Source organism: Cornus florida, unplaced genomic scaffold, assembly GCF_030987335.1.
Source record: "Cornus florida cultivar Cherokee Brave unplaced genomic scaffold, ASM3098733v1 CherokeeBrave_3.0.0_Hap2_Chr10, whole genome shotgun sequence".
Lineage (NCBI taxonomy): Eukaryota > Viridiplantae > Streptophyta > Magnoliopsida > Cornales > Cornaceae > Cornus > Cornus florida.
Window position 1 is genome coordinate 69,840,307 of NW_026775580.1, and position 21,016 is coordinate 69,861,322.

Consider the following 21,016-nt stretch of genomic DNA (forward strand, 5'->3'; position numbering starts at 1 on the left):
TTCTCTGTCTTGGGACATTCATGATTTTGGTTAGACTAGAACTTAAAGTTACATTCATGATTTTGGTTAGACTAGAACTTAAAGTTACAGTTGAGAGTATCAAAATTCAAATTTTAACATGACAGGTTGATATATGGCAAGGAACAATCATGGTGATGGTACCAACAACTCCTTTTGCCGACGGTCGTGACCATAATTCAAGATCGTAACTTCTGACCACAATTCAAGATGGACTTCTGTCCATGTTCTAGTTATCAGACACAAATTAGCGTGTATATCTTTTATATGTGTCATGGAAGTTTGGTTGATGAAAACATAATTATGTTGACCAATATGCCAATTGCCTAGTAGTACCAGGCTCCTACTTCCCAAAGGGAGGTCAGAGGTTCGAGTCTCGATAGAGGTATGTGCGTGTGAGTACCAATTAAGAAAAAGAAAACATAATTTTTATTTATAGACACGTATATGAAATGTCGGACACAGAGTGTTTATGTCCGGCATGGGTATGGCTCATTCGTAGAATTATTTGTGCTTGCTAGCATACAACATAGTATTTTATTTATACTTGTCTCTTATGATATGAAATATATATATATATTGTTATGTAAGCAAAATATAATACATTAGGTCCATCCAAGGCCTGTAGTTTAGGGAACTTAGGCCCAAGCCTATTAGGTTTTGACTTTTCAGCGGGCCAAGGGGTCATGCCTGAAGCCCAAATTTGCATATCCAGGCCAGAAAACGCTTCTTTTTACTTCACATGAATCATAAGGTAGATTCATGCTGAAAAAATCAAATGTAACATATAAGGTGGGCTATCAAATAGGCTTTACACACACACACACACACATATATGTATATGTATATTCTCTCTCGCAAATTCACAATATCCCTATTTATTAGTGGTGTAGACGGATTGGATTGGTTCCATTTAGACCTAAAATCAAAACTAATCATCTCCAACGCTATCATAAAATCCAAAACTAATTTTAACTGCACCGATGAGAGTCTAAATTTGAATCAACACAATTAGTAAACCATCACATTGATTTTTTAATTGTGTTTTGTAAATAACGCCAGCCCAATATGTGAAACATTGGATTGATTTTACGAATTAGACTTTTATAAACAACGCAATTTAGCCCAAGATATAAGATTGAAATGAAATAATCGAGACAATATAGTGACTGCAAGTTGTAACTACATGATGAAGAATTATAGATCATGTGGTTTATACTCACAAAATTATTTCAGTGGCCTCCCATAATTGGAGAAACAGAAAATAAGCTCAAAAACAATACTGAACTTTGATTCATGAATTACATAAATATATAGTAATATAATTTATGTATATTATAGAAATATATATTATAAGGGGATGGGGGTTAGCCTATTATGTTTCGGGTTAACTAGTATTATATATATTCATATATATTATATGAGTAACAAATAAGATCAGATTCATAGATGAAATAAGTTTTTTTATACCACAAATCATGAATCAAACCGATTCCTATGCATCACTTATTTATGAAACCGCGACCGGACCGATATAGTATGAACAACATGGATCAGATTCACAAATCAAATGAACACACTGCTTTCTCTTTTGATGTTATCTAGCAATCTTATGTAGTTTACATATTTTGAGGGGAATTTTGACTAACCCAATTGTCTTCTTCAAACGCTTTTCAAGAAAACAACCAATAAGTTGGGTTGTATCTTGAAACTGTATGGGTTTTTCATGCACGGGAATGGGGAGGCTCATACAAATTTTTGTCACTCTTATTGTTTCTTTCTTTTTAATAAGGGCTAAAAACATTAAAAAATAAATAAATAAAATAAATAAAAAAACCCTATTGTTTACAACAACTACATATAACACCCTCAATTATTAAAAAAAAACTCTCTAAACTAACATAAACTATCACATTACCCCCCTTTCCATCACAGAGCCGTTAAGTGACTGCGAAATGACAAGAATGCCCTTGATATTATATTAAAATGAAATTGTGAATTTTAAATGACAATTATGCCCCCATATGAAACGATGTAGTATTGGGCAGCCTTCTTTATCATCTTTGGAGGTCTTCCACGTGGTCTACTTGACTCTCCCTCCCTCTCTCTCTGGTCTGTATGGAAATTGTATGTCCCTTTCTCTCTCTAAATTTTACATATAATAATTCTTGTATATGGCGACAACCTAATTCCTTTCACTTCGAAAGCGATCTCTAATTATTCACTCCCCTTTTTAAACCCCAACCCATTATTCCATATTCAAAACCCGCATGTAGGCAATTGGGCCTTCTTGCTACCCATCTTCATCCCTCGCTCTCCCCAATCCTTCCACTCCATTAGGGCTTCCTTCCTAGCACAAGAAGTGGTGCCAGCGAGGTGTGGTGGTCTAGGAGAAGACAAACAACAGCCATGCGACAGTGGCAATAAGCAATGCTGCCACTACCACGACAGCGGTGCCAGTACGGCTCTGCCTCCACCGGCGGCTTCGCAATCAGCTGATATAGTTATCGTCGTCATGTTGATGATGGTGGGGTGAAGTCGTCAACTTTACTGACTTTATCGCTGCCAACATTCATCTCGGCCGGCGACCGGTGCGAAGAGGGGTGATGTCGAGTGGACGATGGTGGTAAATAGGAAAATCCAATATACAGCCAAAGTAGAAAGTTGGGAAAGGAGAATAAAAATAAGATTCAATTTTTAGGGTTTTGGATATGTTTTGGGGGTTAAAGTAGAGAGAGAAGATCAAAATGAAGCGATATATATGATAATGATAAGATGATCTTAACAGAAAAGAGCTTTCTATAAGTCGTATCTTTGTGTTTGGGTGTGTGTGTGTGAGAGAGAGAAAGATAGATAGAAAGAAAGAAAGAAGACTGTAGAAGAGGGCAATTTGGTCATTGCAAGAGAACAAGGGTATTTTGGTCATTATAATGCAATATATGGTGCACGTGATGGTCGCGTGATAAGATCTCATTAATTTTAGATGGTCAACTAACAGGGAGGGGTTGATATGATATATTTTTAAAAACATGATTGGGTAATATAATAGTTTATGTACTTGAGGGGATTAGTAGATAATTTTAATAATTCTATGATATTTATATTTCCATTATTCTATATTTGAATTTAACTTCTGTACCTTGTATATGATACCTGATTGCAAGCTTCACACATAGATATAAATATACAAGTGACCATGTATATTATTATTATTCATATGTGTGATGGTACAGATTTCTTAGGTCACATAATCCCATTACCTCTATAAATCCAAGAATTTACTCATCTCCTGTAATAGTCATTTCACAAGTGCAATTTATACTGACATTCCAATGCCCAATTTATTTATATAACTCCAATCTAACCCCAGACACATCAAAATATTTAAAATTGAGCATTCAACTATCCAAAATAAAATAAATTTAAATAAATAAAGTAGTTAAAATCTCCTGCTTTTACATGTCTCAATAAAATTTGTAATTAACAATGATAAATTAAGTAATTAAATTTCGTTAGCTTCACAAGCCACATGACATAACCACTCAAGTTTGGGGCTCCCATAGGTTCCAAACCCTTGCTTACTTTTCTTGCATAGCTCCGTAGACCAAATCGATTTCGGCACAATCAACCCACCAATCATTGAATGTTAGCATTTCTTCAAAGACAACCTAGGCACATCTCAAGAAGGAGACTACATTTCAATAGTATAAATACCCCCACCAATTCATACAGTTGATGAACACATTATGTAAAACAAAACAACATTTTGCATAACCAATTAAAGTGTACTTAATGGATGATAGTAAGAGGAATAGTAGAAGAAGTTGCATGCTAACGGCCATACATGGTTGTAATAGTTACATTGTTTGCAGAACATCCCCTTTGGCTCTGTTGAGAAGACCGTATATTTGAGAGACTGCATATTTCAGTAAATGCAGGTTGCTTTGGAGTTGGAAGATTTGCAATTTCACTACTAAGCATCAAAAGAACGGTCGACATAGTTGGCCTATCAGTGGCAGAATCTTGCACACACAACAATCCTATATGTATGTATCTCAAGATCTCAACTTGGAAGCATGGATCGGAAATTGTTGGATCTATTAGCATTACGATCCTATCTTCATTCCACAACTTCCAGGCCTGGACACAATGACACAACCACCAAAAGTTGAAATTAAAAAGATTAAAATGAACTATACGGAGTAACTGAGGCAATAGTTCGCGTGAACTTACAAATCCTAGAAGGGTTAAAGAGTGCTCATCGTGGTAAAAGCTAGTGTTCTTTCGCCCGCTTACTATCTCTAACAACAATACTCCAAAGCTAAAGACATCAGATTTTTCTGAGAATCTTCCATGCATTGCATATTCGGGGGCCATATAGCCACTACATTGCATCATGACAGCCCGAATAGTAAAATTATTTGAGTTGAAGTTTGCCATGAGAAAGACAAATTATCACATGAATAATTAATCATTTTGGACAAAATAAAGCAAAAGCTACTTACTAGGTTCCAACAACCCTTCTAGTGTTGGCTTGTTCTTGGTTGCCTCCAAAAATCTTTGCCAAGCCGAAATCTGATATTTTTGGATTTAAATTTTCATCCAATAGAACATTACTTGTCTTCAGATCTCTATGTATAATCCTTAATCTAGAATCCCTATGAAGGTAAAGAAGGCCTCGGCTAATCCCTTCAATAATGATAGCACATCTTCTCCAATCTAGGAGTCTTTGCTTGATTGGATCTAAAACAATATTGAAGAAAAAAAGAAACAAGTATGTGAAAGTTTTTTGGAAAATTAAAATTGATGTTGAGATAGGATTTATAGTTTTAGACTTATAGTAGATCAGTATGTTCACAAACACTACAAAAGAAAAGGCTTTCTGTCTTCTCAAAACAATGAAGTTCTTGCTAATTGAAATAACAAAAAAAAGCTTTATCATGAACTAACCAAAGAGAAATGCATCCAAGCTTTTATTTGGCATGTATTCATAGATCAACATTTTTTCTTCTCCTTCCACACAGCAGCCAAGAAGTCTAACAAGATTGCGATGTTGGAGTTGGGAAATTACCACAACCTCATTCATAAACTCCTCCAGCCCTTGTCTAGAGGATCTCGAAAGCCGTTTGACAGCTATATCTTGTCCGCTAGACAGTTTTCCCTGAAATTAAAGATGAAAGTGATTTTTTTTTTTTTTTTTAAACAGCGTAGAGCTTCGATGAACAGACATTACCTTGTACACAGGACCAAAACCACCCTGCCCAAGCTTATTGGCCACATCAAAATTGTCTGTTGCAATTGCTAGTTTCTCAAAACTGAAAAGAGGTAGCTCTTCGAGTTTAATTTGGTCGAGATTATCTCCAAGCATTCTTTCATTTGAACAATCTGGATTCACTACCCCTCTTTTAAATAATAACTTCGCCCTCTTTTTCTTCCTTCCTGATTCAAAATTTAGTAATAGGTAATCTATATAATAACAGCAATATGTGCAAATCTCTTGAGCTAATTTTAATGGGCATATACCTCGTGGTCTAGCCATCCACATCCAGGAAAGAAAGATACAGATTGCAATGGTCAATGAGCCTATGAGCACTGCAATTGTGATATCTAGTTTTGTTATTCTCTTTTTTTCTGTAAAACACAACAAACTTTGAGAGAGTACTCGTGTTAATATAGATTAAAGAATTGGGAGTTTAGACACTCTCCGTGGCTTTCTTTTTCTGTGGGCAAACGGGAAAAGGTTTCATACTTAAGCTATTAAAATAGACAACAAACGCATTTCTGAACTAAAGTACAAATGTCGGGTGGCTAACATGTTTAGAATATGCAATGGTTCAAATTCAAGTGATATTTGCTTATACTTTGAAGAAAAAAAGAGGATTTGAAGCACATATTATTGTTATTTGCTTATATTTTGAAGGATGATGAAAAACACTTACCAAGTTCTGAATATGCAACACGGATGTAAAGATCTGCTCCACCGTCGGAGAATTCCTGTATGTCAATTAAGTCTCCACTCCACTGCATACAACCAATGCCAATTTTATATGAATAAGCTATACAAGAACAATTATTCAAGCACTGACTTCTGCACTTGTCTTCAGGAGCAAATAGCAGCAACTCAGCGAAGGCCGGCACTTTCACCATCATTAGCTTTATAAACCCATCTTCTTTGCCCTTTTCACCACCACTGTTGTTTCTCTCACACTGCAATTGTCTCTGTATCCTCCTTACACATCCACTGGTCCAATTTCCTCTACTCCATTCCTCGATATGCTTTGGAACAAACCCTTGTAAACAGGTGCAAATTGGTAAACCGTGCTCATTGCAGCTCCCAAATGGACCACACTTGCCATAAACTTCACATTCAATATCTGGAGCCGACCACACATTTTCCCAACTCTTGTTCTTCTTCATTAGATTTCCATCTGAACTTAAGGTAATAAATAACAAAGGAGACACTTTTAAATAGGTATAACTTATGTACACGTTCCCTTCTTTATCCTCTGCAACATCATATGTGTTAAAATGGTACACCGAATTCATTTCAGGTATGCCGATAAAAATCTGCCCATCCCATGGACCGCTCCGCCAGTATGGACGACTGCCGTTCCACATATATATTTCCGGAATATTCTGAGGATTGATGCCCAAGGTGAACCTTCCATTGGATGGATCTGAAGGACTTTTCCATGAGGTCAGCTGAGTCTTCTTATCTGTAAACCTGTTGGTACTAAGTTTCATCCCCTGCAAGAAAGAATCAGAAGGGTGTTCAAAACTCTCCCACATTATGTTTCCATTAGAGTCATCTCGCAATACAAGGTTCCCGGAATCAGAAAGCTGGGCACTTGAACTCACAGAAGAATGTGCAACACCTGATGACCAAACAATCTGTTTCTGTCCATCCAAGACCACAAGATTGCCATCCTTGGATATTGTCACAGTCCCAGAAGAATCATTAAGAGGTTTATCCCAATTCGCTACCCATACCACAGCCGTCACAGAGATCTCATTGTACCAGATACCAACGTACCTTTTACTAGAATTAACAGGGCTAAAAAATCCCAATTTGAAGGTGTCACCATCGGAGATTATAGTTTCAGTGTCACTGATGGGTTGAGTAGATGTAATTGTGTCTATGGCAGTGCAAAATTCATTAGTACAACAAGAACAGTAAAATATGAGGGCAAGGATTAGAAAAAAAGTGGCTTGTACCATGGCAATTAAGTCCAATAACTCTGTTGAGTGGCTCTTGTTGGTGAATATGGAAGGTGTGATATCTTCTGACCTGTCACCGAAGGACTTCCATGAATCAACAGTAATTCAACGCTCCATTTCCAAATCAAGTCGGATTCAAATCTACGACCAGTCATCAACAGTAATTCAACTCTCCATTTGCAATGGTTTCTAGATCTTACTCTGTTATATGTCAACTAAACTATACTTCATCTAGAAATGGTTCAAAAAATGAAATGGATTGGTTGGACGGTTGAAACAGTCTTCACAACCTGATTATTTTTTTAAGAAAATAAAATGAAAGATTAAAGGTTTTAAAATCTTTGCTCCCATGTTGCATAGTACATGTCAATCGTCTCTATTTGACCATACATTGTCTGAACAAATATAAAAACTTTTACTTGCTCTCCCTTTCAGCGCTCTATATATTGACCTTAGTATATGATACATTGATACATATTGTTAAATAAATAACGATGGAACTAAGTGGAGCTTAAGGGGGAAGTGCCCCCTTAAATGTTTTATAAATTCATCTTGTTCCTTTCAAATATTTTTACTTTGTATACGATCCAGATTTTTTCCCATACACATAGTATCTTGAGATTGGACTAAGTCATAGTCAAATCTATTTCTTGAAGCCCTTGGTTTGAATTTTTTTTTTCTTCTTCAAAGTTCAAGCAAACGCAAGTGCAAACTGATGATATTGCCCCAACCTCCCCTATGTATTTTTTTTTCTCATATACATGGTTTCTTGAGATTGGACTAAGTCATAGTCAAATAAATTTCTTGAAGCCCTTGGTGGCCTTTGGTTTGAAATTTTTTTATTCTTCGAAGTTCAAGCAATCGCAAGCGCTGATGATATTGCCCCAACCTCCCATTTGTAGTGGAGAGACTATACCATCTGAATTAATACTAATTGGTAGTTTGATTTTTCATTTTGTCGAGAAAAACCTTTTGGTAATTTAAAGTTTTAAACACATATTTTTGAAACATTTGACGACCAAACAATCTGTGTGCGTCCATCCATGACATGTACTACAAGGTTGGTCGGAGTCACAGAAGAATCGTTAAGGGGTTTATCTCTATTGTGGTCTTAATTTTGTTTCGGCTTGGATCGCTTTGCTATTCGGTTATGATTCGGAAATTTGAAGGGAAAAAATTGACCTATTTTCTCTTGCAAGTCGTGAACCAAGGTTGTAGATTCTCTTGTACCCACTATATAAAGGCATTTAGGGTTTGTAGTGTGATACGAGAGAATACTAAAAATTAGGGTTTGTAGTGTGATACGAGAGAAGGGAGGTTTGGGAGCTAAAACTTGTAATCTCATATTTGTGGCATAATGAAATGTTTACCGATCTTGACCGTGGACATAGACACTTAAATTTTTGTAAGTAGTGTGATTCTTGTTTAATTTCTTGAGTGCTATCAGTTGGTTTGTGGGGTTTGAAGGTGTAACCATTGGAGATTATAGTTTCAGGGTTGAGTTGATGTAATTATGTCTATGGCAGTGCAAAATTCTATAGTACAAGAACAGTAAAATATGAGAACATGGATGGGAAGAAGAGTCATTAATCTTGTACGTACCATGGCCAGTCTAGTAACTCTGTTGAGTGCTTCTTGTTGATGAAGATGGAAGGTGTGATGTCTTCTGACCCGTTCCCAAAGGACTTCCATGCATAACACTAATTTAACCCTTGTTGATGCATGGAAGTCAGAAAAAAAGAGGGGCCGCTTGAACAGCAATAAAATAAAAAATTACAGAAAAAAAATGGTAGAAGGATATAGAGTAAATTACACTGACCTCCATTGATGTTTGGGCAAATCTTACACAAGTGGAGCATTTAAGATTTATTGTTTTGACCTTCCTTGAGATTTGGGTGTATGCTCAACAATCTCCCCTCTCCATCAAAACTTGTAAAAATAATTCATAAAATGACCAAGTTGCCGATATACTCAATTTTTTTTTTTTTTACAAGATTTTTTTTTTAATTAAGAGAGGGTAACCGTGGTGGAGAGGAGAGATAAAGTAATAAAAGAGATGAGATAGAATAATTAATTTTTTTTAGATTTTATAATATATTTTGTATTATAAAAATGTATTATATATAAGGGTACAATTGACTTTTTATAGTCTTAAGGGAGGCCAAAGTAATTAACCTCAAATGCTTCACCCATGTGAGATTTTCCCAAACCTCAAGGAAGGTAAATATAATTTACCCAAAATATATATATAAAGTGAGAGTTGTGAGTTTAGTGAAAGTCAAAATTGTGAAGTTTATTAGGAAATGATTGCCGCAATTTGGGGGTATAAACTTGAAAGGGAAAGAAATATAGAATAAACTTTTTTCTGTACTAGCTCGCAATATTCACAAGTTTACATGGGTTCTCTTTATAGGAGAGAATACAAGCACAAAATCAGAAAACTTATTACAATAGCTAGCTAGGCTAATTAATAATATCCTAATTTACAGCATTGACCAATATTTTATTTATAACAAATATCCTCCAAATATTATATTTACAGCTAATAATATTTGGTAGTATTACTACTGAATCTTTCTCTTTCAACACTCCCCCTCAAGCTGGTTTGAAGACATCTTCCATAGCTAGCTTGTCAATTAGTCTGTCGAACTATCTTGTAGGAAGTCCCTTTGTAAACACATCTACAACTTGCTCGGTAGTAAGAATGTATGGCATATAGATCAATCCGTTTTCAAGCTTTTCCTTGATGAAGTGTTTATCTACCATCACGTGCTTTGTTCTGTTATGAAGCACTGGATTGTGAGCGATCGAAATAGCGGCTTTATTGTCACAGTACATGTAATGTTTATGATATATACATATATATATATTATATGGTGATGAGAAAGAGAGAAATGGGTTGAATTATTTTATTACAATGTGTAATTGTTCTGTGTGGTGGGCCTTAGGTTGCTGACAAAGAGAGTAAGAAATGTGGATTTGGTTTGCAATTGTATATATATATATATATATATATAACAATCTGATGGATAAATGAAAAGGTGATGCACTAGCCGTGGGATTAGAGAGAAAGGAAAATTAACAATGGTGATGATGGCTTTTGCGGGCCGACTAGGAGATGGAGTCATGGGTTTGGTTGATTTTGTTATATATATATATATATATATTTACACTGTCTGAAGGAAGGTAGCAGGTTTAGCCGAAAATGAGAAAGAGAAATGAAAATGTGATTTTGATGTGTTAGTGGTTTGTTTGGCCAAAATTTCCTTAGGCTTTGGGTCCCACTAAGATGGTGGGTGGGTCCCACATGGTGACTTTTTGGGCAAAAATTAATTGTGCATGCACATGGGTTTTGTTGGTTGATCTTTTTATTGTGTCGGTGCATTTTTCCCTTATATATCTGGTTTGTAGCTTGATAAGGATATAATGAAAAGAGATAAAATAAATAAATAAATAAATAAAAGAAAGAGTGAGTGAGCCGAGAGAAGATAGAAAGTGAACCGAGAGAGAGTTTGCAGAGGCCGGGAGCTTGAGACTTTGATGATCTCGTGAAAAAAAATTCCTTTTCAGGTAGGGGTGCTCTAATGCATAAATTCTCATACCTTTGTGAGTTTTCTTACTTAAATTGATGTCAAGCATGCTCAATTTGTATAATCTCTTACAAAAATTGTTTAAATGTTAAATATGGAATACATGACTACTTGTTGATTGTTGTGCAGTGATTAAACATACCTATGTGAAGTTAAATTCATGACTTATATACTTACCATGTTAAATTGAGGTTGATTGAAGGCATGAGTTATGTGTTTTAGAAATTCTTGTTGGATAGTGTGTGTGAAAATTTTATTGTTGAATTGATGATTTGAAACATGGAGCATTCTTGTATCTATCGGGAAGGAAAAAGGGAAAATATTTTAAAACAAAGGAAACTGATTTTGGGAAAATATTTTCAAAAGTGTTTATGAAAACTGGACGACTAGGAGGCGCCTAGTGGTTCGTGTTGTTAGTGTAGTCTAGAAGGGAGTATGGTTGAGCTAACTAAGCCAGATGTGATGCCTTGGAGGTGCCTTGTGGTCGTGGATAGTTAGTTAACCCTTCATTCGTGACGCTTTGGAGGTGCCTTGGGTCGGATTACACTGACAGTTTGGAAGCTGAAAGGGAAATGTTTCGGATATGGGGAGCGACATTTGCATAACATGGCACTTCATGGCATTGTGAGATATTTGTGATTGGTTGACATTTGCTACATACTTGTTGTTGTGGTTGAAAATATGTATTCCCCATGGTATGACCCCGTTCCTTTTTACCTATTCTTTATGTAGAATTCACGGGGATACAAGAAGTGTATCTTAGACGCTTCCTATTGAGCTTATGCTCACCCTATTATATTTTTAACATTTTTCAGGACACGAAAAAAAGGTAGCTGTGACAGCCCTGGTTTTTAGGCCAGTGCATCCTATGATGAGCAGAACGTAGATCCGATAACGAATCCAAATGCGAAAGTAAAAAAATGAAACAACGGTCTCTAGAGATACAACGCATCTCTAAGATACCAATATGACACTCAATAAGGTCACGGAACCCAAAGAAAATAAATGCGGAAGCGACATTTTAAAAATGGACAAGATGAACCTAGGGGCAAAATTATCATTTTTAACACAAAAGTGGGTAATACCGAGCACACCATTGGAAAGACAATAGAAAATTAGTCAAGTTCAAAAAAAGTTCACTCAATTTGGAGTCTGGATGACAAAGTTATGATCAAATGAAGAAAAGAGTCAAAAGATGTAACTCAGGACCATCTAATAATCGATTAGATGCCAAACAGAATGTTGGAAATCTCACGAAAGACCATCTAATCGATTCGATGGATCATCTAATCGATTAGATGAGGCTGACAGCAAGTAAATTTTTTTTTTCTACCAGAAAACTGAATTTGAAATGGGGTTTTCGTATTCGAGACGACATTTCTTGGAAAAACACAAAGAAGAACCCCCCTCCCCCTAAAATCATGTTTTCTACATGACCATGTCAAGAGAAGTTTTTACTTTTCAAGTGAAATACCCAAAATACCCTTAAACCGGATTATGCAATAAGCTCAAATCACCAAGGATGAGGTTTTTCTTAAAAACGATCATGCACGCGAACGTAACTTACCTATTAGGATGTGCTACTATGGTCCATGGCTTAAAAATACCACCGATGCAAAATCCGACCTCCCAACGGCCAAAAAGGCAAAAATACACATGAAATGGTAAATTTGAAAACCAATATTGACAAATGATTTCAAATTACCATTTGGCCCTTGGCCACACTTTAAACATGATTAATGAGACCCTATGAAAGAATCAAAATGGAATTCACATACCCGATGCAAACACAGTGACGCAATAACTTGACATTTTTAACATTTTCATAATATTTCATGAAGTCACATAGGATACAAAATAATGATTATTGGCCTCCGACCTCATCTCATACATGTCAAATACATTGTAAAGAGTGTACTCATGTACACATTACATAAATGGAATCAAATATACACATCTTGACAAATAAGGCTACAAGTGGCATTTTAAGCCAACTTTTACAAGAATTAAAACCTTAAAGTCTACAATCATCCAAGCAATGATTAACATCATCAACCAAGTCTTCGTACCTAAACAAAACCCTAAGTAAATTCGAGGTGAGTAAATAAGTTTACTCATAGGGAATGAGCATGCATCGACACGATTTCTTACAAATTTTTACATTAACATGAAATAATTCAAAAGGATCATGACACCTAACGTCTATGTCAAGGTTAGACTCAAGGAGCATCCTAAGCTACCTTAGAACATTTCTAGCATAAATCACATCATTAATGCAATTTGAACAACATAGAAGCATGTGAAACAAGGCAACAAGATATAGATTCTCAAAGTCATCAACTTAAAATCTAAAATACTAAAACAACTAAAGTGGATCATGCCACCTAACGTCTATATTCTAAATGAATCTATATGATCATTCCTAAGCTACATTTGAACATTTAAAACACAATTCACCATATCGATGCAATTTAACCAACATTGGAACTTCTAATACAACACATAAAGCACAAATTCTCAAAGTTAACATCTTAAAACTTAAAATGGGAAATTAAATAAGGAACAACAAATTACAACATCATCTAGTTATCAACTTGGAATTGAAATGCGAAATCAAATAAGGTGGATACTCAGACATTACACCAGATCAGACTGACAACGTGGTTACTTTAGGGTTACTAGCCCACGGGTAACCGCCCTATGTGCGTACTAGACTGTGGGAGGACATTCCCCCGTACTAGAACCATGTCCTAGCCGTAGCCAAACAACGACGTCCCCAAGTTTCCAAAATCAACAAGTTGTGCAACAACGTATATATCAACATGTATATACAAGATAATTAACTATCTACCACGCACAACCAAATTTGGAAACACATACAATACATGCTCTAAGTCCACAACTACTATGCCATGAAAGATGTCAAGAACGAAGTGTGTAACTCATTACACAAGGCAACAATATAATCCATAAGGAAAACAGGCTCTCATGAATATAAATATAACAACAATGTTATCCTATACTCAAAACATAACCAAGTGAATATACAACATGTCTAAATCCATGATTTGAATATAGAAACAACTTCTAAAACACAATTAGATCCATGGAGACATTAGATAGAATTTAATAAAACAAAAATAATTAAATTTTCTAGATTTCAATACAATTTCAAATAATCTCAAATTATTATATTACATATATCAAATCAAATGAGCAAAATAAGCAAGGCTTCATCATGTAGAATTTAATTAATCTAAATTAATTAAATCTCTAATTTTCAAAAGTTGTTCAAATGATCCCAAATTAATATATAACAAGGACTAAGTCATGGTCATATCATATATCAAGTCTAAGATGGAATACAAGCAAAACACCATTAACTAGAATTTAAATCAAATTAAATTCATTAAATCTCTAGATTTGAAAACTCATTTAAATTATCCCAATTTAATATATAATAAGGATCAAGTCATGGCCATGCCATATATCAAGTCTAAAGTAAGTTACATGCAAGTTACCATTTAATCATTTATTTTTCAAATCAACATAAGACATGCATACAACTTATAACTCATTACAAAAGCAAGTAAGACCATATGAAAAATAAACTATAACACCCCTTACCTCACAAGAGGATTGTTCCTCTTGAATCCAAGGAAAATCAACACAAAATGGCAAACCCTTTAAGGGTTATGTAGAGGAGGATGAGGGGAACAAAACGTATTCAAAGCTTCATGGTCAAAGGTGAGTGGAAGGGCCTCAAAAATCAAGGTCAAGGCCTAAGCATCAAGCTTTTCTAATGGTAGCTAGGGTTTGTGGTGAGCAAGAGAATGAAACAAAAAGATTAAGTGTGAGTGGAGGAAATAGAAATCCTTCACTCACTATGTGCTCTTACATCATGGTCAATACACATATCTATGGTCAATTGCACAAAAACCCTTCTTTAACAACATAATCCCAAAGTAGCCCAAAAATAATTGCAAGACTTGGAGCATACACTTGTCACTCATCCAAGCCAACAAGTGGTCCAATCCTAGGCCAACAAATGGGTGAATCTCCACCCTCCACATGTCATCATCCAAGGCATCAAAGTGTCTCCACACAAATGTCAACAAGTGGACCAATTAGAGTGTGACACTTGTCATACTTTTCAAAAATTACAAAAAGGTCCTTTTTGAAAATATCTTCTAAATTAAATTACAAAATGGTCCCTAAGACAAAAAATAATTACTTTACATAATTACACTAAAACCCTAAAAGTTAAGAAAATTACCAAAAAGTTATGCAACCATGCCCTTTACAAGAAAAATAAACATTTAACATGCTTTTCTACAAAAGTGGAAATGTAGATATCATGGAAATTAAATATCATGAATGCATGCAAAGCCAGAGTTGAATCCAATGGCAAAAAGTGAGGTTATGCAACGAAAAAGGAAACCGGGAAAAGACAAAAGTGAATAGTGACGAAAAACGAAAAATGTGAAAATGACTCGGTCCTTAAAGGAAGTTGTCAATTCAAAGAAAATAGTCTCAGAAACCATTTCCGAGAACTCAAAAAGAGACCAAGTGACAAAAACCAAACACAGAAAAGAAAAGACAACAGAAAAAATTTATCCATAAAAATCTGAGAAAAAGGAAAGGAAGAAAAATGACCGGGTCATTACAGTGACGGACGACGATCCACCACAAGTTTAAACGAGATTGGAGACCTATTTTATTTTGTTATCTTTTGTATTAGAACTCTAATATTTTGTAAATGTAATCTTAACTATTTTGTGGAACTTTAATTTAATTGGTATAATGTTGTAAGTTATGGACTTTAAAATTTTAGCTATATTTTATGGACTGTAAGTTGATGTAACTAAAATCTGTTCCTTGTTTGGATGAGATGGAGGAACGGGACTTTTTATATGTATGTAATCATTTTGGGAATGTGATATAATATTTGTATTGTGCGTTGGGACATGATAGATTAGTTTTAAGGCCTAGTGAGGCCATTGCATTTTTTATGTATTTTAATAGGTTATAGAGGGACTTTTTTTGTGGAGGTCATGCCGAAATTTTTTTATATTTTATTATTATTATTTTGGTATCTTTTTGGGTCGTTACAATACAATTTCATAGGCAACGGACTACAGACCGTTATTTCTTCCAATGGTTTCTTAATCCATAACACCTCACAAATTCCATGAGCAGAAGATCTAAACTCGGCCTCTGCGCTGCTTCTTGCTACCACATTTTGTTTCTTACTTCGCCAGGTGACAAGGTTACCTCCAACAAAGGTGCAGTAACCAGAAGTTGACCGTCTATCAATAGCATACCCAGCCCAACCCGCATCAGTATAGGCTTCAACTTGTAAATGCCTGCGGTTTTTTAACAGTAGACCTCTTCTAGGGGTCCCTTTTAGGTATTTGAGAATTCTATAAACTACATCAAAGTGTTCTCGTCCAGGTGAATGTATAAACTAGCTAACCATGTTGACTGCAAAAGCTATATCTAGACGTGTATGTGACAAGTAGAGCAGTCTTCTAACAAGTCTTTGATACTGCTCTCTATTCAAAACTTATTATCTTTAGAAGACTGCAGCTTAAGGTTGGGCTCAATGGGTGTCTCGGCTGGTTTACAACCTTGCAGACCTGTCTCACTAAGTAAATCAAGAACATATTTACATTAATTCACAAATATACCTTATTTGGATCTAGCAAACTCCATTCTAAGAAAGTATTTTAATGCACCCAATTCCTTGATCTCAAAGAATCTCTCAAATAAAGCTCTAAGGAACTGTTTGAGACCATATAAAGATTTTTTTAGTCTATAGACTTTATTAAGTCCCAATTTTCCCTCAAAGGTGGTAGATTCATAAAGACCTCCTCCTCAAGATCTCCATTTAAAAAGGTATTTTTTACATCAACTGGTGTAATGGCCAGCTAAAATTCACAGCCAAAAATAACAAGATTCTGATTGAGTTTATCTTGGCTACAGAAGCAAAAGTTTCCTGATAATCAATTTCATAGGTCTAGGTGAACCCTTTTGCTACTAGTCTTGCCTTGAACCTTTCTATGCTACAGTTAGCTTTACATTTCAAAGTATAGACCCACTTGCAGCCTACTACTTTTCTCTTTAGGTAAATCAACTCTCATGTACCACTTCTTCTAAGAGCATTCATCTCTTCCATCACTGCTAACTTCCAATTCAGATCATCAAGAGTTTCCTGAATGTTTCTCGGGATAAACAACTGTGAGATTTTTTATATAAAAGCCCTATAAGTATAAGAGAGTTTTTCTTAAGAAAGGTATTTGGCAATGAAATATTTTGGATTTGGATATTTGATTCGAATACCTTTCCTAACAGCTACAAGAATATCAAGGTTTGATGGTTCTTGGTTAGGAGAAACAACGGGAACTGTAAATGAGTTAGGAACAAAACTACTAATGATATCTGCAGGTCCAATTCCCGGAGGTCGAGATTGATCATTTCCAAGAAGAATATGTTGACTTTGACTCTTTTGATGAGGTCTTCTCAGAGTATAAGATAGAGGGGAACTTTTGTACCCGGTTGTAGTGATTCTTCCCCTGTTTCAGATACAATAATGTTTGGCACTATATGACTAGGATTCCCTTCATTATTTTCATTGGTTTTATCACATTGTTCCTGACTTTGAATTTCGAGAATAACAGTAGGATAAGGTGAAGTAGTCAAAATCACATTTGGTAAAGGAGTAGGAGATAAATCCCAAAACTTTTCTTACATAACCTATTCTCCCCCTGAAAAGAATTTTTGTGAAAGTAGGATTTATTTTCAAAGAAAAAGACATCCATACTCATATAAATTTTTTTTGTTTGGGGATTAAAACACTTATATCCCTTTTGATTAGAAGCAGATCCTATGAAAACACATTTTTCAGTTCAAAGATTAAGTTTGGACCGAGTATTATTGGGTATATGAACAAAAGCTATTCAACCAAAAACCTTTAGAGGTAAATCCGAGTATATCCTTGATAAGGGAAAATTTCTTTTGAAACATTCTAATGGCATGCTATATTTTAAAACACGTGTAGGGATTCTGTTAATCAAATACGAAGCTGTTAAAACAGCTTGTCCCCCAAAGATATTTTGGAACATTCATTGAAAACATTATAACACGAGCCACTTCAAGTAAATGTTTATTTTTTCTTTCAGCAATTCTGTTTTGTTGAGGGGTATTCACACAAGTAGACTGATGATGGATACCCTATTCTTTCAAAATACTCCCCAAAATTTTATTAAAATACTTCGTTCCATTACTGGTGTGAAAAATGTTAATTTTTGCTTAAAACTGAGTTTCAACCATTGTGTAAAAATTCTTTAAAAAAATTTCAACCTCAGACTTTTCATTCATCAAATAAACCCAACATAAACGAGTATGATCATCTATAAAAGTAACAAACCATTTTTTCCTAGAGATAACAGTGACTCTTGAAAGTTCCTAAACATCACTATGTATTAAATAAAATGGTTTTGAAGAAGTATAAGGTTTTTGAAAATAAGTAGTACGATGACCCTTAGATAAGCAACAACTTTTACAATAGAATGATGAACAATCCAAACCTTTAAATAAAGTAAGAGACAAATGTTTAAGATATGAAAAGCTAGGATGTCCTAGTCTTAAATCCCAAAACATTATTTGTTCATAAACAGAGTTAGAACTAACACTAATACTTTTTATTACTGGAGAAGTCACCATCAAAGTAGTAAAGTTCATCTATTATCTTAGCACTGCCAATCTTCTTCCCTGAGCTCCAGTCCTAAAATTCACAGTAAGAATCACAAAAAATTACATGACAATTAGATTCTTTGGTTAGTTTACTCATAGACAAAAGGTTATAGGCTAGTTTAGGGAAATAGAGAATATATTTAAGATCTATAATCTCGGATAATTTTATCAAACCTTTTCCTGCAATAGGTGAGAAACTCCATCTGCAATTCGAATTTTTTCAACTCTAGAACATGGTGAGTAAGTGCTAAAAAGATTAGAAAGGCTGGTCATATGATCAGAGGCTCTAGAATCGATGATCCATGGAGTAGAATTTAAACAACAAGAAAAGGCATTAAGTGCACTACCTATTTGTGCAAGAGAAACACTAGGAATACCAGATGAGGAATTAAATTTCAGCAGCTTCAGAAGGTAATTCATCTACTCCTTGCTTAAGGGACTTGTCTCAACTTCATTAATAGTAAGAACCACACGCCTATTTCTGTCACCAGGCTTGCTACTCTTCCAATTCTCTGGTTTTTCGTGGATTTTCGAACAATTCTCCTGAGTATAGCGCAGTTTGTTACAAAAGTTGCACCAAATCCATGGCTTCTCTTCAGGTTTTTGCTGAAAATTGACTATTTTATTAGCAGCAGTCTCAGCAACAACAAGGGCAGAACTCTAAACAGGCCCGCTGGTAGTCTTCTTCCCTAACATTACATGTCTGCTGCTCTCTTCTTTTTGAACCTCAGCAAATACCTCACCAATTGGAGGAAGTGGAGTCCTATCAATAATCCGTCCCCGTACTTCATCAAATTCCACATTGAGCCCAGCAAGGAATTTGTAAATACGATGAGCCTCCACAGTCCGTTTGTAGTGATTGGCATCTTCAGTGGATTTTCCATTCATAATCATTGAACAGATCTATGTCCTACCAAAGGCGCTTCAATGAATTGAAATACTTGGTGACCGAGTCTTCTCCCTACCAAAGTTAACCAAATTTTAGAGTCAATTCATAGACTTAAGACCGATTTTCCAAATCAGAGTACATCTGATTCACGTTGCCCCAGAGCTCCTTAGTCGTGGAGTAGCACATATAGTTGGAGCTAATATCCTTGTCCATGGAGTTCGCGAGCCAAGTCATCACCATTGAATTTTCTGCATCCCAGGTCACGTACGTTGGGTCCTCTGCATCCCAGGTCATGTACGTTGGGTCCTCTGATGCCCGTCAAGTCAGACTGGGACTACCGTAAATAATTGTCACCATTAAGGCAAATATTGGTGATCTGATGAGAATGTTACTTTATGAATTTAAATAAAGTTGTTTACTTTATGAATTTAAATTTTGTTATTTGGTATTTGATATTTCAATGTTATTTAATTGCTTATTTATTATGGTTTATGATGAGAATGTTATAATGTAGTTTAGAATGATCCCTTAGTCTCACCTTGGACATAGACGTTAGGTGGCATGAACCACATGGATTAATTTATATCAACTTATAAAGACTTACAAAACTTTAGGTTATACGCCTGTTCATTTCCTACGAGTAACTTATTTACTCACTCTTGTTGTTTGGGACATTTTTCAGGTAAAAACCCATGTTTTAGGCACAACATCCTTGAACTTGCTTTGTGGCTTAATGAATTTGGCGTATTCCTTTAAATGCACTTGCTAGCATGATTTTACTTTATTTTGGTTAATTATATCAAAACTTATACCTTCTATTTGGAATATGTAATAAGTGTTTAAATACATCCTTTGAGACCTATTTGACATATATGTGATGAGGCGAAGGGCCAATGACCTTGTACTTTACTTTTATGCTACTTGATTATATGCTTAAATATGTGAAAAATAGAAAAATGCGAAGCTTTAGCATGTCATTTTTAGCTTGGATGGTGGGAAGTGTGTTTTAACACATTCCTCTAATGCTCTTTTATTATATGTGATGTGTGGCCAAGGGCCAAACAGTCATTTGAATGCATCTATGGTGATTAACTTAAAAATTTACTTAAAAGGACCATTTTTCATACTTTAGGGGTTTGGACATGTCATATTTTGCATTGGGAGTATTTTGAGATTATGGACCATTGGAACGCATTGTATTATATATATTACGTTTGCGAGAATGCTCACTTTACACAAAATATAATGGTTGCATGATATGGTTGATGGTAAGCTTCAAATTTTCCATTTTAAGGCACCATTGAGGTTTAATAGGTCGAATTTTGTATCAGACATAATTGGGGGTCACGAACCATTCCCGCACATTTTAAAACACTTATTACATTTGCGTACATAATCGTTTTAGCACACAACTTCATATTTGGTCACTTGAATACTTCAAGTAAACTTGCAATTTTGCATTTTTGGTCAAAACTATTCTCAGGGGTATTTTGGGAATTTTACGTCAAAAATAAATTTTTCTTTCGACATGGTCAACTTGAAAAAA

General features: G+C 35.1%; 1 protein-coding gene across 1 annotated transcript; it reads right to left on the reverse strand.

Moving 5' to 3' along the window:
• Positions 1–3,742: 3,742 nt before the first annotated feature.
• On the reverse strand, positions 3,743–19,001 carry LOC132277810 (G-type lectin S-receptor-like serine/threonine-protein kinase At1g11330). Its single transcript, XM_059779654.1, has 11 exons — positions 18,756–19,001; positions 18,527–18,612; positions 17,169–17,401; positions 15,970–16,256; positions 5,958–7,320; positions 5,542–5,649; positions 5,252–5,457; positions 4,969–5,179; positions 4,524–4,761; positions 4,252–4,402; positions 3,743–4,158 (listed from the first exon to the last, which is right to left on the reverse strand). The coding sequence occupies exons 1-11, from the start codon at positions 18,999–19,001 to the stop codon at positions 3,850–3,852; spliced, it is 3,438 nt and encodes a 1,145-aa protein (XP_059635637.1). The 3' UTR covers positions 3,743–3,849.
• Positions 19,002–21,016: the final 2,015 nt, after the last annotated feature.